Here is a 17,999-nt window from a genome sequence, read left to right on the forward strand (position 1 = left end):
ATGTTGCATGAAGTTAATTGCACAAGCTATCACCAGTTCTACAATTGCTTGTTTTGTTGAGAAAAGTTGATAGATGTTTTAGTACTCTATAAACAGGTTAAATAGTAGTAATTGTTCTTTTTAGTAGATGTTCAGACCATAGTAAGCCCTATTTCTATGTAATGTGGATTTCCTAACGTGTTGATAGTCTTTAATAGTTGTATATGAAGTGATTCGTTGCTAAAGTATTCGTTTAATAGTATTGTACCCCTACAATGTAACAAACTTCATAAAAACTATAAGGAATTTTTTTCTCTATACAAGGCAAAAGACTTCTGAAGTATTAATAAGAAATTTTAACCTTTTTTTTAGGTTAAATACATATTTTCTGACAAAACCGGTACCCTGACATGCAATGTAATGCAGTTCAAGAAGTGTACCATAGCAGGAGTTGCGTATGGGTGAGTTTTTCCCTTTAATTAGAATATGAAATACACATTTAATTAGTGCTGACTGCTTTTTATATTTGGGAGTTCTTAAGGGAAAATCATGGTTGTTTTTTAATCTAGAAAGCAGCTGTTTTAATTTCAGGACACCTGTGTGTTTCACGTTGTATAGTTTGGTATTGTTTTCACTGGGGAAGACTATTGAGGCCTGCCCAATAGTTTTTTGGGTGTTTAGCATTGCCAAAGGTCTCTCTCTGGCCCCGGTAATAAGGAGCAAGGATGTTTCCCTTTACAAGGCCATAAAGATAGAGCAGAGCTTGGATGGAGTGAGAATACGCAGTCAGGCCTTGGGCAGTTTTCAAGTTAAAGTCGTATTGTATTGTTGACTTGTTTCTTTTTCCGTCTCCCCTTTCTGCAGTCACGGGGCAATCTAAAATTCTGATGATAGGAAGGAGATAGAGATATGAAACTCTAATCCGGAGATAAAGAATATCATCAAAAACTTTTGTTGTCAGGCTATTAATGTCCTTTGCAAAGTGCTTGTGGAGCACCCATTTTTTTTTTCACTTCCAGATGCACTTACCTAAACTATTCAGTAGCCATGATGTGAGAAAATTAATTTCTACCTTTTCTATAAAAGACATCAAAACGTGACACGCACCTGGTTGACTGATGTTGGCCTCTTATCAAACTTTCTGACTGTCCTCATCTACCTACAGTCGAGACTAGCGAATACCAGCGCCTTAGTCTACCAGCAAGGGTGCTGGCTTCTGGGGGTTCTGGCATGCACCCACTCTTCCCCACTCACACTCTGTCTCCAAGCAGGAAGCCAGTATTTAAAAGCATCGAATTTTGAAAACACCCTCGTTAAAATTACAAATAAGTGATTTTCATGAAAAATTCTGCAAGTGTATGGTTATACCTAGATACCCTTCATCTTTGGGTTAGGAGAGGTGTGGCTAAAAATGATTTCAGACTGTGTCTGTAAATGAAATTAAAAAGACAGTTGTTTGAATGGCTTTTTCATACTATAAAGACAGACTGTTGATTTAAGAAACATTGACTATTTCCTGGGCTGGGCGTTCTTTGATATTTTTCTTCATTATCTGAAGATCTCCTAATCTCCTAAAGAGGCTTTCTTGGCTCTTCCCAACTGTGGGCCCCCGCACCTCACTCCCACCTACACTCAAATACCACTGGAGCAATAGAGTTTGCAGCCACACCTTTTCGTTATCTGATACTTGTATATTCTACCCATAATTCTCCTGGAGGAGGAAGGAAAAGGCCTATTGTGATTCTAGTTTATTGTCCTGTCAGGTTTACAATGATGTTTGTTTTCACACAAATTCTGCCTTCATTCATAAATAATATTTCTACAGTGACTTGTTTAATAATTGACGTCCTTTTTTACTCTTAGTTTTCATTTCAATAAGCAAGGTCTTCAAGTTAGTAATTATCGATTATGAAACTATCAGAACAGAAAGCTAAAATTAGATGTAGCCACTCTTTTGAATTTTATCAGGCTTGTTCTTATTCTTGGAACAGATCCTTCACCACTCCTAGGCAGCAGTTCTGAAGAGCCATGCTCTTCCTGTGTCTGTTGGTAACGTGATCGTTAACAACTATTATAGGATAGGGTAGGTTTGAGCTAAGCATTGTCATCATTTAGATGAAGTTGCCACTGAAATGAATTTCCTCTTGGAGAAGTAGCATTTCTTAATAAGGAGGCACAGTTATAAAGTATGAGTTCTAGTTTTGTCCTGAATTCTCTTTGAGCCCCTAGACAATTTCTTTTCAGATATTCTTAATTCTTTCAAATGAGAATGGTGAGGCTAGATAATCTCCAAGGTCCTTTTTCCGGATATGAAATCTAACATAAGGTTTAAAAACCCAAAGTTCCTTTATTAGCAAATTTTAACTGTATAAACCAAAATATGTTTCCTCCTTGGATATTGTATGATGTTTTCAAGAATACTAGAAGCTTCTTTGAGTAAAGCTAGTTATTAAACTGCGTCCAGTAATCACATTTGGTTTGTGTTTGTGTTTTTAGGCCTTCTTAACCCCTAGGGAGCTTTTATCCACCACTCCGCCCTCCCCCACACATCTTGGTTGAGAACCGGATTGTTAGCATTGTAGAGTTATTGCTCCCTGAAAGTTTGGGAGAAACCGTGACTTCTGACTGACCATATGTTTGCAATAGAAAAGGAGAGAATAACATTCCAGTTATTCTGTTCCAAACAATCTACCTGGCGGTGGGCAGGGCTGGTGATTACCATCAACCACCTTTCAGTGGGGATTTCCTCTGGGCACTCTGGGGTTATAGGAACCTAGACAAATGATGTGATTCTGCCACCCCAGGAGAAAACAAGGTTTTTCACCCCCACCCCAAAGGGGATGGCAGAGCAAGAGAGAGTAACACAAACTTTCAAATGCTGGCAAAGGCCTTTGGGATGACAAGTCCAAAGCTGATTTTTCTTCAGCGTTTTCAAGAAGTGAGGTGAAGCTCAGTTTTACCCTGCAGAGGCCAAGTGAGTTCTGTTGTGTTTTATCAGCTAGACAGCACAAGACTTTAAGTCGCCCGATAGTATAATCTTTAGCTAGTTCTGTGTAGCTGATAGGTTTATAAGAAAATAATTAACACTTGATAATGCTTCTTAATTTAATTTTAGTAAATGTTTTTTCATTTCCCTTCAACTTTGCCCCAAATTGGATTCATGATTTGACACAGTTGCCAACAAGGATTATTTTTTAGAGATGAGCTTTGTGTGAGGGCTGCACTGAACTTATTAGATTATTTATTAGATTTTTATATGGGATAATTGTAGTTAAATGTAAGTGAATTGTGCTTGTTACAAATTGGACATTCTACTGTACACATTTATTATTATTAAAGTCTCATTTCATCATATTGCCCCCTGTAGGGAACAAGTCAGTTTTATCATAATTACTTGAATGCTAGGACTAGGTACGAAGCTTCTGTGTTCAGTGGCCAGGATTCTAAACAACAGTGCATATTCCAAGGTACAGTCTTAAGTACTATCTTAGTGGACAATTTATTTTTTATTTTTATTTTTTTAAGAGACAGAGTCTCACTTCGTCACCCACAGTAGAGTGCCATGGAGTCACAGCTCACAACAACCTCCAGCTCTTGGGCTTAGGTGATTCTCTTGCCTCAGCCTCCCGAGTAGCTGGCACTACAGGCGCCCACCACAACGCCCAGCTATTTTTTTTGTTGCAGTTTGGGCAAGGCCGGGTTTGAACCCACCACCCTCAGTATATGGGGCCAGGGCCCTACTCACTGAGCCACAGGCACCGCCCTTAGTGGACAATTTAGACCTAACTATTAAAATGAGTTGACTGAGGATTAACAAGTTACAATCTCTGATGTTTAAAAAAATTGTTAAGCAAACTAAACAGTGCTTTTTTGTGTGAACAAGACATTTAATTAATATTAAAAACATTATTTACATTTTCCCTAAATAAAAAGTTCTTAAAAGCCATCTTCATCTACATATAATTATAGTCTATGAATAGCTTTAGTAACAATATTTTGTTTAATGGTATATTTGCTCAAAGGATCAGCTACTTCTTTAATGCTAAGAAATCTTAGCTCCAAGTAGTATAACCAACAAGTTTGCCTTACTGTTCCCCATGACTGGAGGTAAATGTTAATGTCATCCATTTCTTTATCCACATATTTCAACACAACTTGTCCAGTCTCTTATGTACTTTGTCAGATGATGATGGTGATAAAATAATTAGCAGAAGTTCATATCAGTCCCACCTTCCTGAAGTTTACCATCCAATTTGGGGTTAATGGATATTAATTAAATAGTCACACAAATATAAATCCTATGCAGTCCAAAGGTCTGTGTGGGCTTATGATGGGTGGCTTGCCCTAACCTAGGAGGTCAGAGGTCAGGGAAGGCTCCCTGAGGAAGTGGTGCTGGAGCTGAGATCTAAGGATGAATTTGATTAGGTGGAGAAGTTACCGCGTGGATCTGGCAGCACTGACACATACAAAGGAGAATAGCCAGACGCGGGTAGAGCTGCTGCAGCAGAAATGGCACAGAACACATTGGCAGGAGGGACACATCGGTAGGATCAGTGGCAGGTGCACTGGGCTCCTGCTGCTCATCATGCTGTGGAACAGTGCTCAGCGTTCTTCCAGGGCTGTGCTGAAGTTGGGGAGGGAGGACCCAGACCCTTGAGCTCTGGGGCTGCAGAAGAACTGCAGGAAGCACCAGGCTCTCTCCTGGTACAAAATCGGGGTCTGGGCACAACCTAATGCAAGTTGGCAGAACATTGCAAGTGTTTGTTGCTTGGGTGGAACCGGGCCCTTCTTCCCTGGCACAGCCCAGGGGCTGGGGTCCAAGCCTTGAGGTTGATCAGAAGTGATTGCTCTAAATCCAGGGCTGCAGCCAGTTTCTACAGAGCATCGAAGCATGCCAGCTCCTTTTCTGGGAGTCCAGCCCATGAAGGGCCTGGTTAGCCCTTCCTCCTAAGCATACACAAAAGCCCTTTAGTCGGGGACAGAATAGTGAGTGAAAGAGTCCGCCTCCATTATGAGCGGAGTGATATAGTGGACACAGCCCTGGAAGCAGGCTAATGCTTTGGAAGTGGAAGAGGAGCCCTGACATGATGAGACCCATGTCCTGGCTGGGATGAAAGGATAAAGAAGGAGGAGACAGTTAGCAAGTAAAAGGATCTAATGAGTTCTCAACAAGGTTTATTGAATAGCTGTCAAAAACAGAAATGACTTTACATTTTAAAGTACATGTATTGAGCTCTGCATTTTAAATCTGTACCTATATGTAATATGAATATTGCCTGGTCATATATGATGAAAGAAATGGGAAATAAGAAAATCTGCTCTGTCATGTGGTATGGACCATTTCCAGCTGACTATGTGACTGGCTGGTTAAAAGGAAACATCAATTAGACTTTCCTAGTGCTCAAGTGAGCTAATGGATGAAATTTTAAAAAGTATTGATGAATGAATATGTTCTCTGCGATAGAGACGTGGTTTAATGGGTGAATTATGGTGTCAGTGAAAATTTTTGAATATCAGTGAATCTTATAAAAGGCGGTCCCATTTGATCATAGAAATGCGATTAACTTGTATTTTAATATACTTATTTTAAGAGGCATCTTCTCAGGGTAGCCAGAGTTATTTCTAAAATCTATTTAGTGAATTCTAGCAGAAAATGATAGCTTGTTCCTTGGTATTAGCATGTTTGTTTCTTTAAGACACTTTATTCTGATTATACAATACATGGGATTAATTTGCCGTTGGCCTTAGCATGAATTTAAAGTGTTAAGTTCAACTATTTCCTACTAAATCCTGAATTTTATGCATAAAATAAGTAGATTTTGGGTGAAGAGGCAAGTTGGTCACCCGATTTGCAAACCTGCTTCATTGCCATAAATCATCACGTTCTACTTAACTATACTAACTACCATTCTTTCTGGATTCAAGTAAAAGTTCGTTTTCTTAACTTTTTGGATCTCTGCCTTTCAGTGCTTCCCTCACTCACGGTTTTGTGTCCCCAGCCTTTCTGTAATTGTTTTCCTTTCTTTCTGCCCTCTGCTTGCTTTCGGAAGCCATGTCCCTGACCCTGAGGATTATGGCTGCTCTCCTGATGAATGGTAAGCTGTGTGGACCCTTCTGTACCTTTGCTCTCTTTGAAAAGTGTGCTTCTTATTGTTGCTTTAGACACATTTGCAACTTTGGGTGGGTAGGACGACAATGTTATAAAGGAGGTGTTTCTTGATTAGCCATCCTTGATTTTCTACTGAATAAGCTGTAGTCATTTTAGAAACATTTCGTTTCAAGGATAGGGTTGCTAGACTTTTACAGTATTTCTCTATAATGAAGTCTAATGATCCATTCCAGAGTCACTCCTGAGCTGTGGACTGCTGCAGATCACTGTTAAAGCTGCTGAAGCTTTCTTAGATTTTTTTTTTTCTAGCTCAGCAGCGCCACCTTCTGCCACCACTTACACACTCTACAGAGCCCCAGAAAGATGGCTGCTGAAACAAACAGCCCCAGCAAGTGGGAATTTTCTTTTACCATTTTTCTAACAAGTCTGTGTGGGGACTAGAAAGTGAACATTTTTTAAATGAAATATCTGAGACGAAACATGAAAAACCATGCTTAACCAGGGAACAAGTTAACTTCAATATATTTAATTTTATTATTATTAAATACAGCACTTGATGAGTTTAATATTACTACTTATGGGGTTTTTTGTTTCTTTTACCTTAAAATCCACCTCCCTGCATTTACATTTTCTCCTGGGAGTAGTATGCAATTATTAAAATAGCAACACAATTCATCATGATTAGATACAAATGAAATTTCAGAAAACAGGATCCTTTAATGTTGGCAACTTTAGAGAACATTGACAATGTTTAGGTGGTTACATTTTAATTTTCAAATTACACATGTAGTGATGTGTATGTATTATTAAACTACATTGCCAATAGGCACTGATTCCAAAAACATTTACTGTTTTTCAACAAGGAATTTATTTCTATAAAGTGGGGATTTGTAAGTTTCAGTAAACCTCACAATACCTAGGGTTAGTGAAAAAGGTAGCCGTTTGGTCCACATGACAACCAAGGTGCCCTCACTCATTTTTTAGAGTGTCATACATTTTGACATCCAGATACAACAAAATAACTTTTAGTGTTTTTTTTAATGTGCCAAAGCATCTTTCTACTGGTAGACAATTCAAGTTTGATGTTGCATCTATTCCTTTTTATTTAATCTTTTGATTAAATACGGTTAAATTTTTAACTATATATTTTGTTGCCTTTTTACACTATTAACATAATTCTATTAATTTTTTTTCTTTTTTTTTTTTATTGTTGGGGATTCATTGAGGGTACAATAAGCCAGGTTACACTGTAATTTTAAAAAACTGTTCATAGTGTAGAATTGACACACATGTTCTCTAAGAAAGATAACTCTGTTATTTCTAGAAGAAAATAAATAACCTTTGCTATATTTTTCTTAAGATTGGATAGAACTGTTTAAAATTGGTATTTGTTTACGCAGATCATTTAAAATATCCTACTTTCCATTCAGGTCGTTTCATGACCTTTTTGACTATTGGAAAGAAGATATTGTTTTGTTTAGTTCTTTGTGTAAAACACCTTCTTGGAAATTTTGATATCTGATATTCTGAAGTAGGTAACTCCAAATTTAAAATGTCAGCTTTTTCATAAATTGTACATTTCTACTTGCAGTTAGATATAAACTTAGATGTTAATGATTTTTTTTGACCACCAGGGAAGGCTTTTGCCAACTTTATAAAAGGCAAGCTTTATTTTAAATATATACTTGACTACTTAATCTATAAAATAATTATCTGTAGACCTGCAAAGATAAAGAAAAAATTATTTCTCGAGCTTTTATGTCCTGGGTTATGTGGTGTGGTCAAGGATGTGAACTTTGGATTCTGAACATCCAAGTTCACGTCCTTCATTCTTCATCCGGGTTCCTTTGAACGTGGTCGTCATCTGGAGAAACGTGAATAATAATAGTAGTTACATCAGTAAGAGGCTTTGAAGATTAAATGAGTTTGGTTTTTAAAGTCTGGACATAGTAAGCCCACAGTGAGCGTTAGCTGTGGTGGCTGTCTCTTCATCATGACAGATTTGTCATGCCCATGTTAAAGTTGGTGAAAGTTAGGCAAAGAGGCTAATAAGTAATGTTCCCCAAAGTATATAGCTGGTAAATGTGGGAGCCAGGGTTAAAACATCAGCCAGCCTGGTTATAAAACATATACTGGTTACATTACAGTCTGTAGACTTTAAAAAACTCTAAAGCATACTGCCTTTTAAAGCATAAGATATCCTTGCAATTTCAAAGTTGTGTTGGGTTTTTTTTCTGTTTCATTTAATATTTTCAACCTGGAATTTGTTTCAGTAAATGTCTTGTATCGTTAGACAAGAACAGGTTACAGAGATGACATGTAATTGACTTGAGGAAAATTACCACAAGGCACACAGCTTTGCAAATTCATAAAACCAGGCATTTTCCCCACTTCATCCAACTGGGTTTTTGTTGCCAATGAAACAAGATCAAAGTCTGCTCCTGGTTGAATTCTTGTGCTCCAGGCACCTGACTGTACCTTCACGCTGCTGTTATCCAGGAATAGAGAGTGTAGACGACTCTGTAAGTCCGAGCTCGGAACGCTCCTTGCAGGCTGCAGTCCCGCTGTGTCACCTCTTGTTGTGAAGCTCGTTAAGTTCCGTACAAAGCACGTCCCTACCTTCACATGTTCTGAGCTTTGTCATTTCATTGTGCTTTTTAGTATTATCAGAATATCAGTGGATAATACTACACTTTATTTTCTATTTTCTGGCCTTATTTATTTTCTCATTTCATTCGGGCCTATAATTACCTATGAAGGAAATGGCATTTATTCATTCTGCAGCAAAAGCTAGGCTCACTAAAAAATTCTCCAGGTGTGACTATGTAATAATGAGATCTAACACATCTAAATTAGAGTTAGTCTTCAAAGTACTCACCTTGGCAGGTAATTTATTTATTCCAGCAATGCAACCATTTCACAAAATGTTTTGGGAACGCCTCTTTTATAATTGCCTTCAGAAATACTTTGAGTCATACAGAAAATCAGGCTTCGTTACTTTGGTCAAAACTAGTGTCTCTGACAAAAATATTATTACTGAATTCAATCCCTTGTTTGTATTTTTAAACTGGGCTTCACTTGACTGTTCATAACAAATTCATTTCTAAAAATGAAACCTCCCTACAAGGGATTTTGATTTGGAAGCCATGGTGCCTTTGAAAAGCAGCAGGTGCAGACCCTTTCAGAAACAATCCCGTCTGAGGGGCTGGCCCAAAGCCTTCCCAGCAGCAGAAGGTCCCCCAGAACCAGGTCACGCAGGGTGGCGACTGGATCAAGCTTCTCCCTGGTGCCTCCACCTGACATCAAGCCCAGTTCACAATGACCACATTAGGAAGCCTCGGCACTGACCTGCAAACCCACCTCTACCTGGGGGGGCTGTGAGCTCATCCAGGCAGCCCGCGTCCTGATGCAGTGGCCGCGGCTATTCGTTGGGCAGGTGTTGTTCTAGTAGCTCTTGTATCCCAAGTCCTTTGTGAAGCATTCTGTGATGTCTGTGTCAGTGACCTGTGTTCCCCTGTGAAGCACAAGAGGCCTCAAGGCCCATAAGGGACATTATCTGTGTGTTTCGTTGCTTCCAACATCTGAGAGAGAAAGTAAAACCCATGCCCTTACTACTGGATTGAAATTATGTTAACCAAAGTATTTTTTTTTTTTTTTTTGGCCGGGGCTGGGTTTGAACCCACCACCTCCGGCATATGGGACCGGCGCCCTACTCCTTGAGCCACAGGCGCCGCCCAACCAAAGTATTTTTTTTATTTCACATTAATATGAGGATACATGAGATTAGGTTATGTTTGCATTTGTTACATAAAGTTCAAGCTGTGGCTGTGGCCTTCACCCAGGGGGTGTCTTATACACCCACACACTGTTCCCACTGGGTAGGTTCCAGCCAACCCTCCCTCTCCTCCTCTCCCCCCTGCTTGAATTTAATTGAGTTTTTCTCTCACGTGAGCATGAGCTCGTTAATCTGAGAGTTTCAAATTAATGTCCAGTATATGATGCTTGGTTTTCCATTCTTGTGATACATTATTTGGGAGAGTGCTCTCCGCATCTATCCAAGTTATAACAAAGGATATAAAAATTTACTTTGAATGGCCGAGGAGTATTCTATGGTATACCTACACCACAGTTTATTAATCCGTTCATGTGTGGGTTATTCCGACATCTTTGCGATTGTAAATTGGGCTGCTATAAACGTTCAAGGGCATATGTCCTTTTGGGAAAATGACTTTTTTTCTCCTGGGTAGATACCTAGTAATGGGATTTCAGGATCAAATGGAAGGTCTACTTTTAGTTCTTTGAGGACTCTCCATACTTCTTTCCATAAAGTCTGTACTAGTTTGCAGTCCCCTCAACGGTTCAGGTGTGTCCCCTTCTCTGCCCCCATGGCAGCATCCATTGCTTTGGGACCTTGTGATGTGAGCCATTCTCACTGTGCTTAGGTGATACCACAAAGTGATGTTAACCAAATCATAAAGATTGAAAGACGAGGGTGCAGAATGGGCTTTTGCATCCACTGCCATTCATCCCAAAATAATCACTATGTACCTTCAGGCGCTAGAGTATGAAAATAACCGACACCTGGCCCAGACCTCATGGAGTGCCGTGAGTGGCAGCCTTCACATAATTTCGTGGGGTTGTATGCTGAAAGCATCACCTTTTCAGGCGTTTGTCTCCCTGCCTGGACGCTGGAGATCCCTCTTTCCAGCCATCCGCATTGGTTTCTTTTGTTTGGAGCAACTGAAGAAGAAATGGAGGAAGTCTGTTTTAAAATCCTGTGGCTTTATACTCAAGAAGGTTGAACTGACACACTTGAATAGTGAAGTGGCCGAGAGAAATCATGCGACCCACGAAGCCAAGGGCACAGGTCAAGGGCCAGCTGCTCAGCAGCATGCAGGTTGTAAATGACTCTCTGGGTCCTCCCTGGTAGAATTGCCCGGGGGAGGCTAAGGAGACCTATGTTCTGTGAAGAATGCCAAGAAGTAATTGGAGGCATAAAGGAAGCCAAGGCTGACTGACAGCCCTGTGAATGTCTTGCAAAAGGGGAGAGAGATGGAGTTGGAGCAGGAGCTGCGAGCAGAGTTGCCAGGGTCCCAGTTGAAATTCACTTCTTATAGGAGGAGGAGGAAGGGCTCTGGGGCGTGAACCCCTTTTGCTGCAAGCCACAGAGCCAGGGTGGCTCCTGCTCAGGTGGGCACTTACGGCGCTCCCTGCAAAGACCCCCTTCACCCAAAGTCTGACCTGCAGCTACCCACCCAAAAGCCACGTGTCGGGATCCAGAGCTCAACGCAGGCTGCCTGATTAGAGGATGAGTTTCAGAATTCTGAAAAAATTAAGGTATTGTGGAAGTAGAAGAATGCAATTTCAAGAATTTTAACAGTTTTATTTCTTATGCTTTTTAAATTAATTTTCTAAAACTTCACATGGGGCCGGGTGCGGTGGCTCACATCTGTCATCCTAACACTCTGGGACACTGAGGAAGGTGGATTGCTTGAGCTCAGGAGTTCGAGACCAGCCTGAAAAAGAGCAAGACCCCGTCTCTAGCAAGGCATTGTGGCAGATGCCTATAGTCCCAGCTACTTGGGAGGTGGAGGCAGGAAGATTGCTTGCGCCCAGGAATTTGAGGTTGCTGTAAGCTATGAGGACACCACTGCACTCTACCCAACTCAACAGAGTGACAGTCTGTCTCAAAAAAATAAAATGAAATTACTATATTAAAAAAAAAAGAACTTCATGTGGTTACAGTATAATTTGACTCCAGAAAAATAAACTATACAATACTATTTTTCATTACACCATAGTGTCTGTCACATTTTAGGTTATATTTTATGATACAATCATGAAATATGTGATATCATATATAGAAATACAGGCCAGACTATAATTTATTAAGGGTTTGGAGACATAATAATTTACTTAAAAGCATGACACAAAGAGATCGGGGATCTTGTATAAATGATCTCTGGTTTTTTCCCCGTTAGGCAGGGCTCACAGTTCGGAGATGAAAAGACATTTAGCGATTCATCGTTGCTGGAAAATCTCCAAAATAACCACGTAAGTGATATAAAACCGTTATCTTTTCATCAATGAATGAAAACTAAAGGGCGTTTGTCTGAATTTCTTCCATGTTTTGTATATTTCTCTGTTATGTTACTAATGTGATCATTTCTAATAATTATCAAAATCTTTTCTGGCTGTACCCTTTTTATTTGGCTTTCATGAATTCATGGTTGTTAAAAACTTAACTTTAATGTTATCATCAATCAATAGTCTGCCTTGTCAAAGTGTTTCTTGTTAAATGTAGAATTCTCTATGAAACAACTCACTATTATGATTTCACAGTATCCAGAGGAATGAATTACCTGCTCGATATCACAGGCCAGTGCCAAATGTACGTAGAAACCCGAGACATTGGCCACCCAATGTGAACATCCTGCCTGTGAAGTTACTGACACTTACTTAAATTCTCTAAAATCAAATTACACCGTCTCCTGGAGTGTAAACTCCAGAACGTTTTCTGACCATCATTTCAAGCTCAATATGTCAAAACTTGAGCACATAATTGACACCTCAAAATACAGTTCCTCAAGCACAGAGGGACTTACCACCTCTGCCCAAGTGGGGCCCCGGCAGTGTGTTCATATGGGTATTTTTAAAACCTTGTTTTCTAAGAAAGCCTTCAACAAAAATCTTAGCTTCAGGATCAACAAAACCTAGATCTAGCCCATCTCTTCCCTCTGTGTTCTCAGCTTCAGTAAATTATACCATCGCCCACCTATCTTATCACCCTTTCTGGAGACTTGGGGGTTTGATACCTCCTGTTCTCTCCACAACTGGGTCACTACTGAGTCACTAAGCCCTTGTAAGTACTGACTTCTTAGGCTGTCCTGAGCAACGACTGTGGCTCATCCTCACTTTCACCACCCCGGCCTGGACTACCAGCATCCATGGAGGGTTACTGTCAGAGGCTCCTAACCTATCTGCTTTGTTTCAGGTTCACACTCTTCCAATTATTGTTTCACACGGGCAGGTGGAATAATGCAAATAGAAGCCCAACCCCATCATTGCCCTGTTTGAAACAACTTTCTGCCTTCTTGCTTCTTTCACAAAGATCTGGCCCCTGCCGAAGTCATCCCTTCTCTCTAAGCTCTTTTTCCTTCTTTTCTCCTCACCAGCTTTCTTTTATTTGCTCAAATATGCTTCACTCTTTCCTTCTTTAAGACTTTTTCAGTTTTGTCCCATTCCTGCTTGATAGAAAATGCTTGGCTAAGTTCTTCACGAAGATAAAACGTCATCAGTTTACACATCACATTATCTTGATAACAGGCCTGGACTCACCCAAGTCATGTGACATGATACTTGCACATTGCCTTTAGAGTCCTTATCACACGGGCTCTGTGAATAAATAATGCTTTTGCATTTATGAGCATTCTGTCCTCCCCACAGTCTAAGCTTCCAATGGCAGGGACCATCTCTATTTTGTCCACTTTTTTCAAATAATGTTCTGATTTACTTTTCTAATCACTTAATTTTATTTATTTATTTACTTATTTATTGCCCAAGAACATAGAAAAGATGTTTTTTCCTTATTCATTTGGATGACATTTCCCTTTATTAAGAGCTAGACAAGAAGATGTTTAATTTAAAATATTTGGCTACTTTTCTCCTATAAACTCTTAAGTTCCTTGCAGAAAGATTCCACCTTTCTATCTTCCTCAGGCCATAGTTGCTCCATTTCTTTATTTTTATTCATTAAAACATGGACCAGGCTAAGGCTGCTATTTTTGGAGAGACAGAAGGTGGAGCATGACAGAGCAATCCCGTCAATCACTCCAAGCCAAAGTCACGGAGCCACAGTAAAATTACATACCTAAAAGTTAAATCTGATCAGGAATTACAACCAGGTAAAAATGAACATTTCCCCACTGCAGGATTCATTTATATCTACTTTTTCACTCTACAATTTATGTTTGACAAAATGAATAAAAAAGTGTAAAATGAATAATTTGTGTTAAAGATGTATGTTGTTGTTAATAGACATTGGCTTCTTAGTTGATTATAATCCCACACCCCAATGTTTGAAAGCTACAGTCCTTTTTTTTTTTTTTTTTTTTTTTTTGGCAATTTCTGGCTGGGGCTGGGTTTGAACCCGCCACCTCTGGCATATGGGGCCAGTGCCCTACCCCTTTGAGCCACAGGCACTGCCGAACGTCTTAATAGACATGAAGTGTCTTATTATCATGAAGTGACTATCAGTGTCAAAATGGTTAGATGAAAAGGGCTGAATTACATGTTTATTTCTCACAGCCAACTGCACCTATAATATGTGAATTTCTCACGATGATGGCGGTCTGCCACACAGCAGTACCAGAGCGAGAAGGAGACAAGATTATTTACCAAGCAGCATCTCCAGGTACACGTGAAACATTTGCAAAGTATTTTCCTCTGGAAAACTGTTCTGAAATTTGGATTGTCCAGAAAAAAATCAATTTAGTTGGAAAATAAGATAGGCAAATGGAGTGTGTTTTTGTGATAAAAATTTATAGTTACTGTTTAGAAAATCTTGACTTCTAGGATTAAATATAGACGTCTTATAATACATAGTTTTATATATGTGAGGTTTGATACAACATAAGTTACGTGGAAATTTAAACAACAAACTTCTTGTGAGTGATAAAAGTACTTTTTTGCATTCATAGAATAGTTTTTCCCTTCTTTATAAGTAACTAAGAATAAGGTATTAGACTATTTTTGCATATAAGCAAACAGGGACAGAAAGATCTGTGTGCCTTAAAATGGTGAGCATGTTTGACATCAAAACACTAACTTTGCTTTTTTCTTTTGGAAATCACAACCAGGGAGCTTGTGTACTTAATCTAGATAGGAAGGGTTTTTTGTATTTGAAGGGATTCTATAAAATATTTATTAGTATAGTTACCAATATTTAATATATATGCTTGTATTATCTATTTTCAATGTAAAATTGAATAATTAGATGATTGTAAAATTTTAGGAAAGTAGGAACAGATTTTAGAGAAATTTAATGTCTTGAAACTCCATTCTAAACTAGCACCTGTGATTTGTAGAATGTATCAAACTGCTAAAAAATCTAAGCTTTGCTACATCTCATATCTTTGGAATAATAACTATGTGAATGTTGTCTTCTGCCACACCCTACTTTTATTATAGTATTGAAAAGTCTGTGACATGAAATAAATATATAATAAAGCATTGATATGTTTCAATCTTTTTAAATTGAATTCTCAAGTAGTAGTAGGTCTTCTATATTTGACTTTTTAGGAGGAAAAGAATATAACATAAGAAGGCAGTTTTGTGCCATGTGAGGTAGGGTTTTTGGAGAATATGCTGGACTAAGGGGCACATGAAATTATCCTTTTTACAAATCTATAATGAACAGTGAGTCCCAGTACATAGCTCAGACACTAAGGTTACTGCCCTCATTCTTTCCGCATTGGCACGTCACTTTTAAAAAGAAGTGGATTTCAGTAACAGGCTGGAATAAAGAGAAGTTTGGTTGAACAGAGAATTATATTACATCATGTATTTCTTCCGTATTTGGGATTAACTGTTTTCTGTCATGTATTTTCTTTCTTTTCCTAAAACAGATGAGGGAGCGCTGGTCAGAGCAGCCAAGCAACTGAATTTCGTTTTCACGGGAAGAACCCCTGACTCAGTGATTATAGATTCAGTAAGTTATGTATGTTTAAAGTGCTTTTTAGGGGTGGCGCCTGTAGCTCAAAGGAGTAGGGCGCTGGTCCCATATGCCAGAGGTGGTGAGTTCAAACCCAGCCCCGGCAAAAAAAATTAAAAAAAAAATGCTTTTCAATCAAAGTAATACATTTGCATAGCTTCAAGGGGAAAGTGCCACCAAAAAGTGCATAATAAAATAGAGATTCCCTGCTCCAGAAGCAGCCACCTGCTGGTCTTTAGCTATCTCTTCAGGCATTGACACATCTTATATTTTCAGAAATTATGTGATTACTGAAACATGTTTTGATTTCTTCAAGTTTAGGCTTACAAACGACTATTCTGTTAAATGAGGATTTTTCTCTCTTACATCATCATCCTTTTGTTTACCTTTTGTTTACCTTTTGTCATATTCCCAAATTATTATAATTACATTACAGTTTTTAGTTAGGTATTTAGGCTCAATTTTTCTTTTTTTTTTTTGTAGAGACAGAGTCTCACTTTATGGCCCTCGGTAGAGTGCCGTGGCCTCACACAGCTCACAGCAACCTCCAGCTCCTGGGCTTAAGTGATTCTCTTGCCTCAGCCTCCCGAGTAGCTGGGACTACAGGCGCCCGCCACAACGCCCAGCTATTTTTGGTTGCAGTTTGGCTGGGGCTGGGTTTGAACCCACCACCCTCAGTATATGGGGCTGGCGCCTTACCGACTGAGCCACAGGCGTCGCCCTAGGCTCAATTTTTCTAAATGAGTAGAAGACTTGAACAGACATTTCACAAAAGAAGAAATATGAATAGCCAATAAGCACAGGAAAAAACATTGCCAATCATCAAGGAAATGCAATTAAGGCCACAATGGGATAACACTACACATCGACCAAGAAGGCTAAAATTAAAAATAGTGACAGTATCAAATGTTGTAAGAATATAGAGGGCAGCGCCTGTGGCTCAAAGGAGTAGGGCGCCGGCCCCATATACCAGAGGTGGTGGGTTCAAACCCAGACCCGGCCAAAAACTGCAAAAAAAAAGAATATAGAGCAAATGGAACAATCATATATTGCTAGCAGATATGTGTCAAGTGGTGTGACCCCTTTGGAAAAACTTCTAGTAAAGGTAAGCTTACACCTGACCCAGCAACTGTACTTATTAATCAGAAGAAATGAAAGTTTATGTTTACAAAAAGATTTGCAACAGAATATTCATAGCAGCTGTATTCATAGTAGCTAAAAAGGAGAACAAACTAAATGCCCATCACTAGGAGAATAAACAAATCGTGATACACATGGCATTCCTATAATAGGATATAATAAACAATAAAAAGGAATGAGTTATTGATTCATCAACAGCATGGCTGCATCTCAAAAACATTATGTTAAGCAAAAAAAAAAAAGCCCAAATGAGTGCATCCTCCTTAATTTCATTTATATGCAGCTCAAGATCTGGCAGAAGTGATTCATGGTAATAGTATTCAGAACAGCAGTTGCCTCAGGGTACGGAGGAGACTGATTAGAAACGGGTACAAGGGAATTTATGGCGTGGTGGGAAAGTCTTATATCTTGATTGGGGTGGTAGTTACACAGAGTATGCCCTTGTCAAACTATGTAACAGTTTTTTAACAGTTACCTTTACTAACTGTTCTGTACCTTCTAATATACTTTCTCATTACGGTCACATAGACAGTGTTTGTGGGCAGGTCTCTCTTTAGGACAAGCCTTTTGAAGCCCCCCATTCTCTTGTCTGAGCTGTTATAAGACTTGCTTCCATAGCACTTGGAATTTCTTTTGATTTTCTCCTCTTTGGGACTTTATTTTTCCTATATCTCAATTAACCTAAAAGTTAGTAAGGAAAGTTAATAATGAAATACCCTATATTTCAGAAGGGAACGTTTGCATTGACATTTTTTACAATAAAATCGTATGACTTCCAGGAAGTTTGAGGTATTTCCAACTGTATGTAATCACATATTTCTTTTCTTCACAGCTGGGACAAGAAGAAAGATATGAATTGCTCAATGTCCTAGAGTTCACCAGGTAAAAAAAATGTGCTCTGTGATTTGTGTGGATGAGACACACTTCTACCCATCTTTATGTTTTAAATACTGGAAAGTATGCTTTGTCTTTATTTGAATTTGTGTAGACAGTATTAAAATCTTCGATATGTTTTAAATTGATGTAGAAAATTATCAATAGCTTACTTCAAAGTATTGC

The 17,999-nt window shown here is 38.9% G+C and overlaps 1 protein-coding gene across 7 annotated transcripts in view; it reads left to right on the forward strand.

The window, feature by feature from the left end:
- Nucleotides 1–17,999, forward strand: part of ATP8A1 (ATPase phospholipid transporting 8A1) — a 274,837-nt gene that overhangs the window by 100,101 nt on the left and 156,737 nt on the right. For 5 of the 7 annotated variants that reach the window (XM_053577692.1, XM_053577687.1, XM_053577686.1 and 2 more), the window contains 6 exons: nucleotides 352–440; nucleotides 6,030–6,074; nucleotides 12,070–12,142; nucleotides 14,396–14,501; nucleotides 15,715–15,797; nucleotides 17,773–17,822. In XM_053577692.1, coding sequence (XP_053433667.1) covers nucleotides 352–440; nucleotides 6,030–6,074; nucleotides 12,070–12,142; nucleotides 14,396–14,501; nucleotides 15,715–15,797; nucleotides 17,773–17,822 — 446 coding nt within the window. The remainder of the gene's footprint in view (nucleotides 1–351; nucleotides 441–6,029; nucleotides 6,075–12,069; nucleotides 12,143–14,395; nucleotides 14,502–15,714; nucleotides 15,798–17,772; nucleotides 17,823–17,999) is intronic. The other 2 variants (XM_053577693.1, XM_053577688.1) reach the window with 1 other exon arrangement.

Source organism: Nycticebus coucang, chromosome 23, assembly GCF_027406575.1.
Source record: "Nycticebus coucang isolate mNycCou1 chromosome 23, mNycCou1.pri, whole genome shotgun sequence".
NCBI lineage: Eukaryota > Metazoa > Chordata > Mammalia > Primates > Lorisidae > Nycticebus > Nycticebus coucang.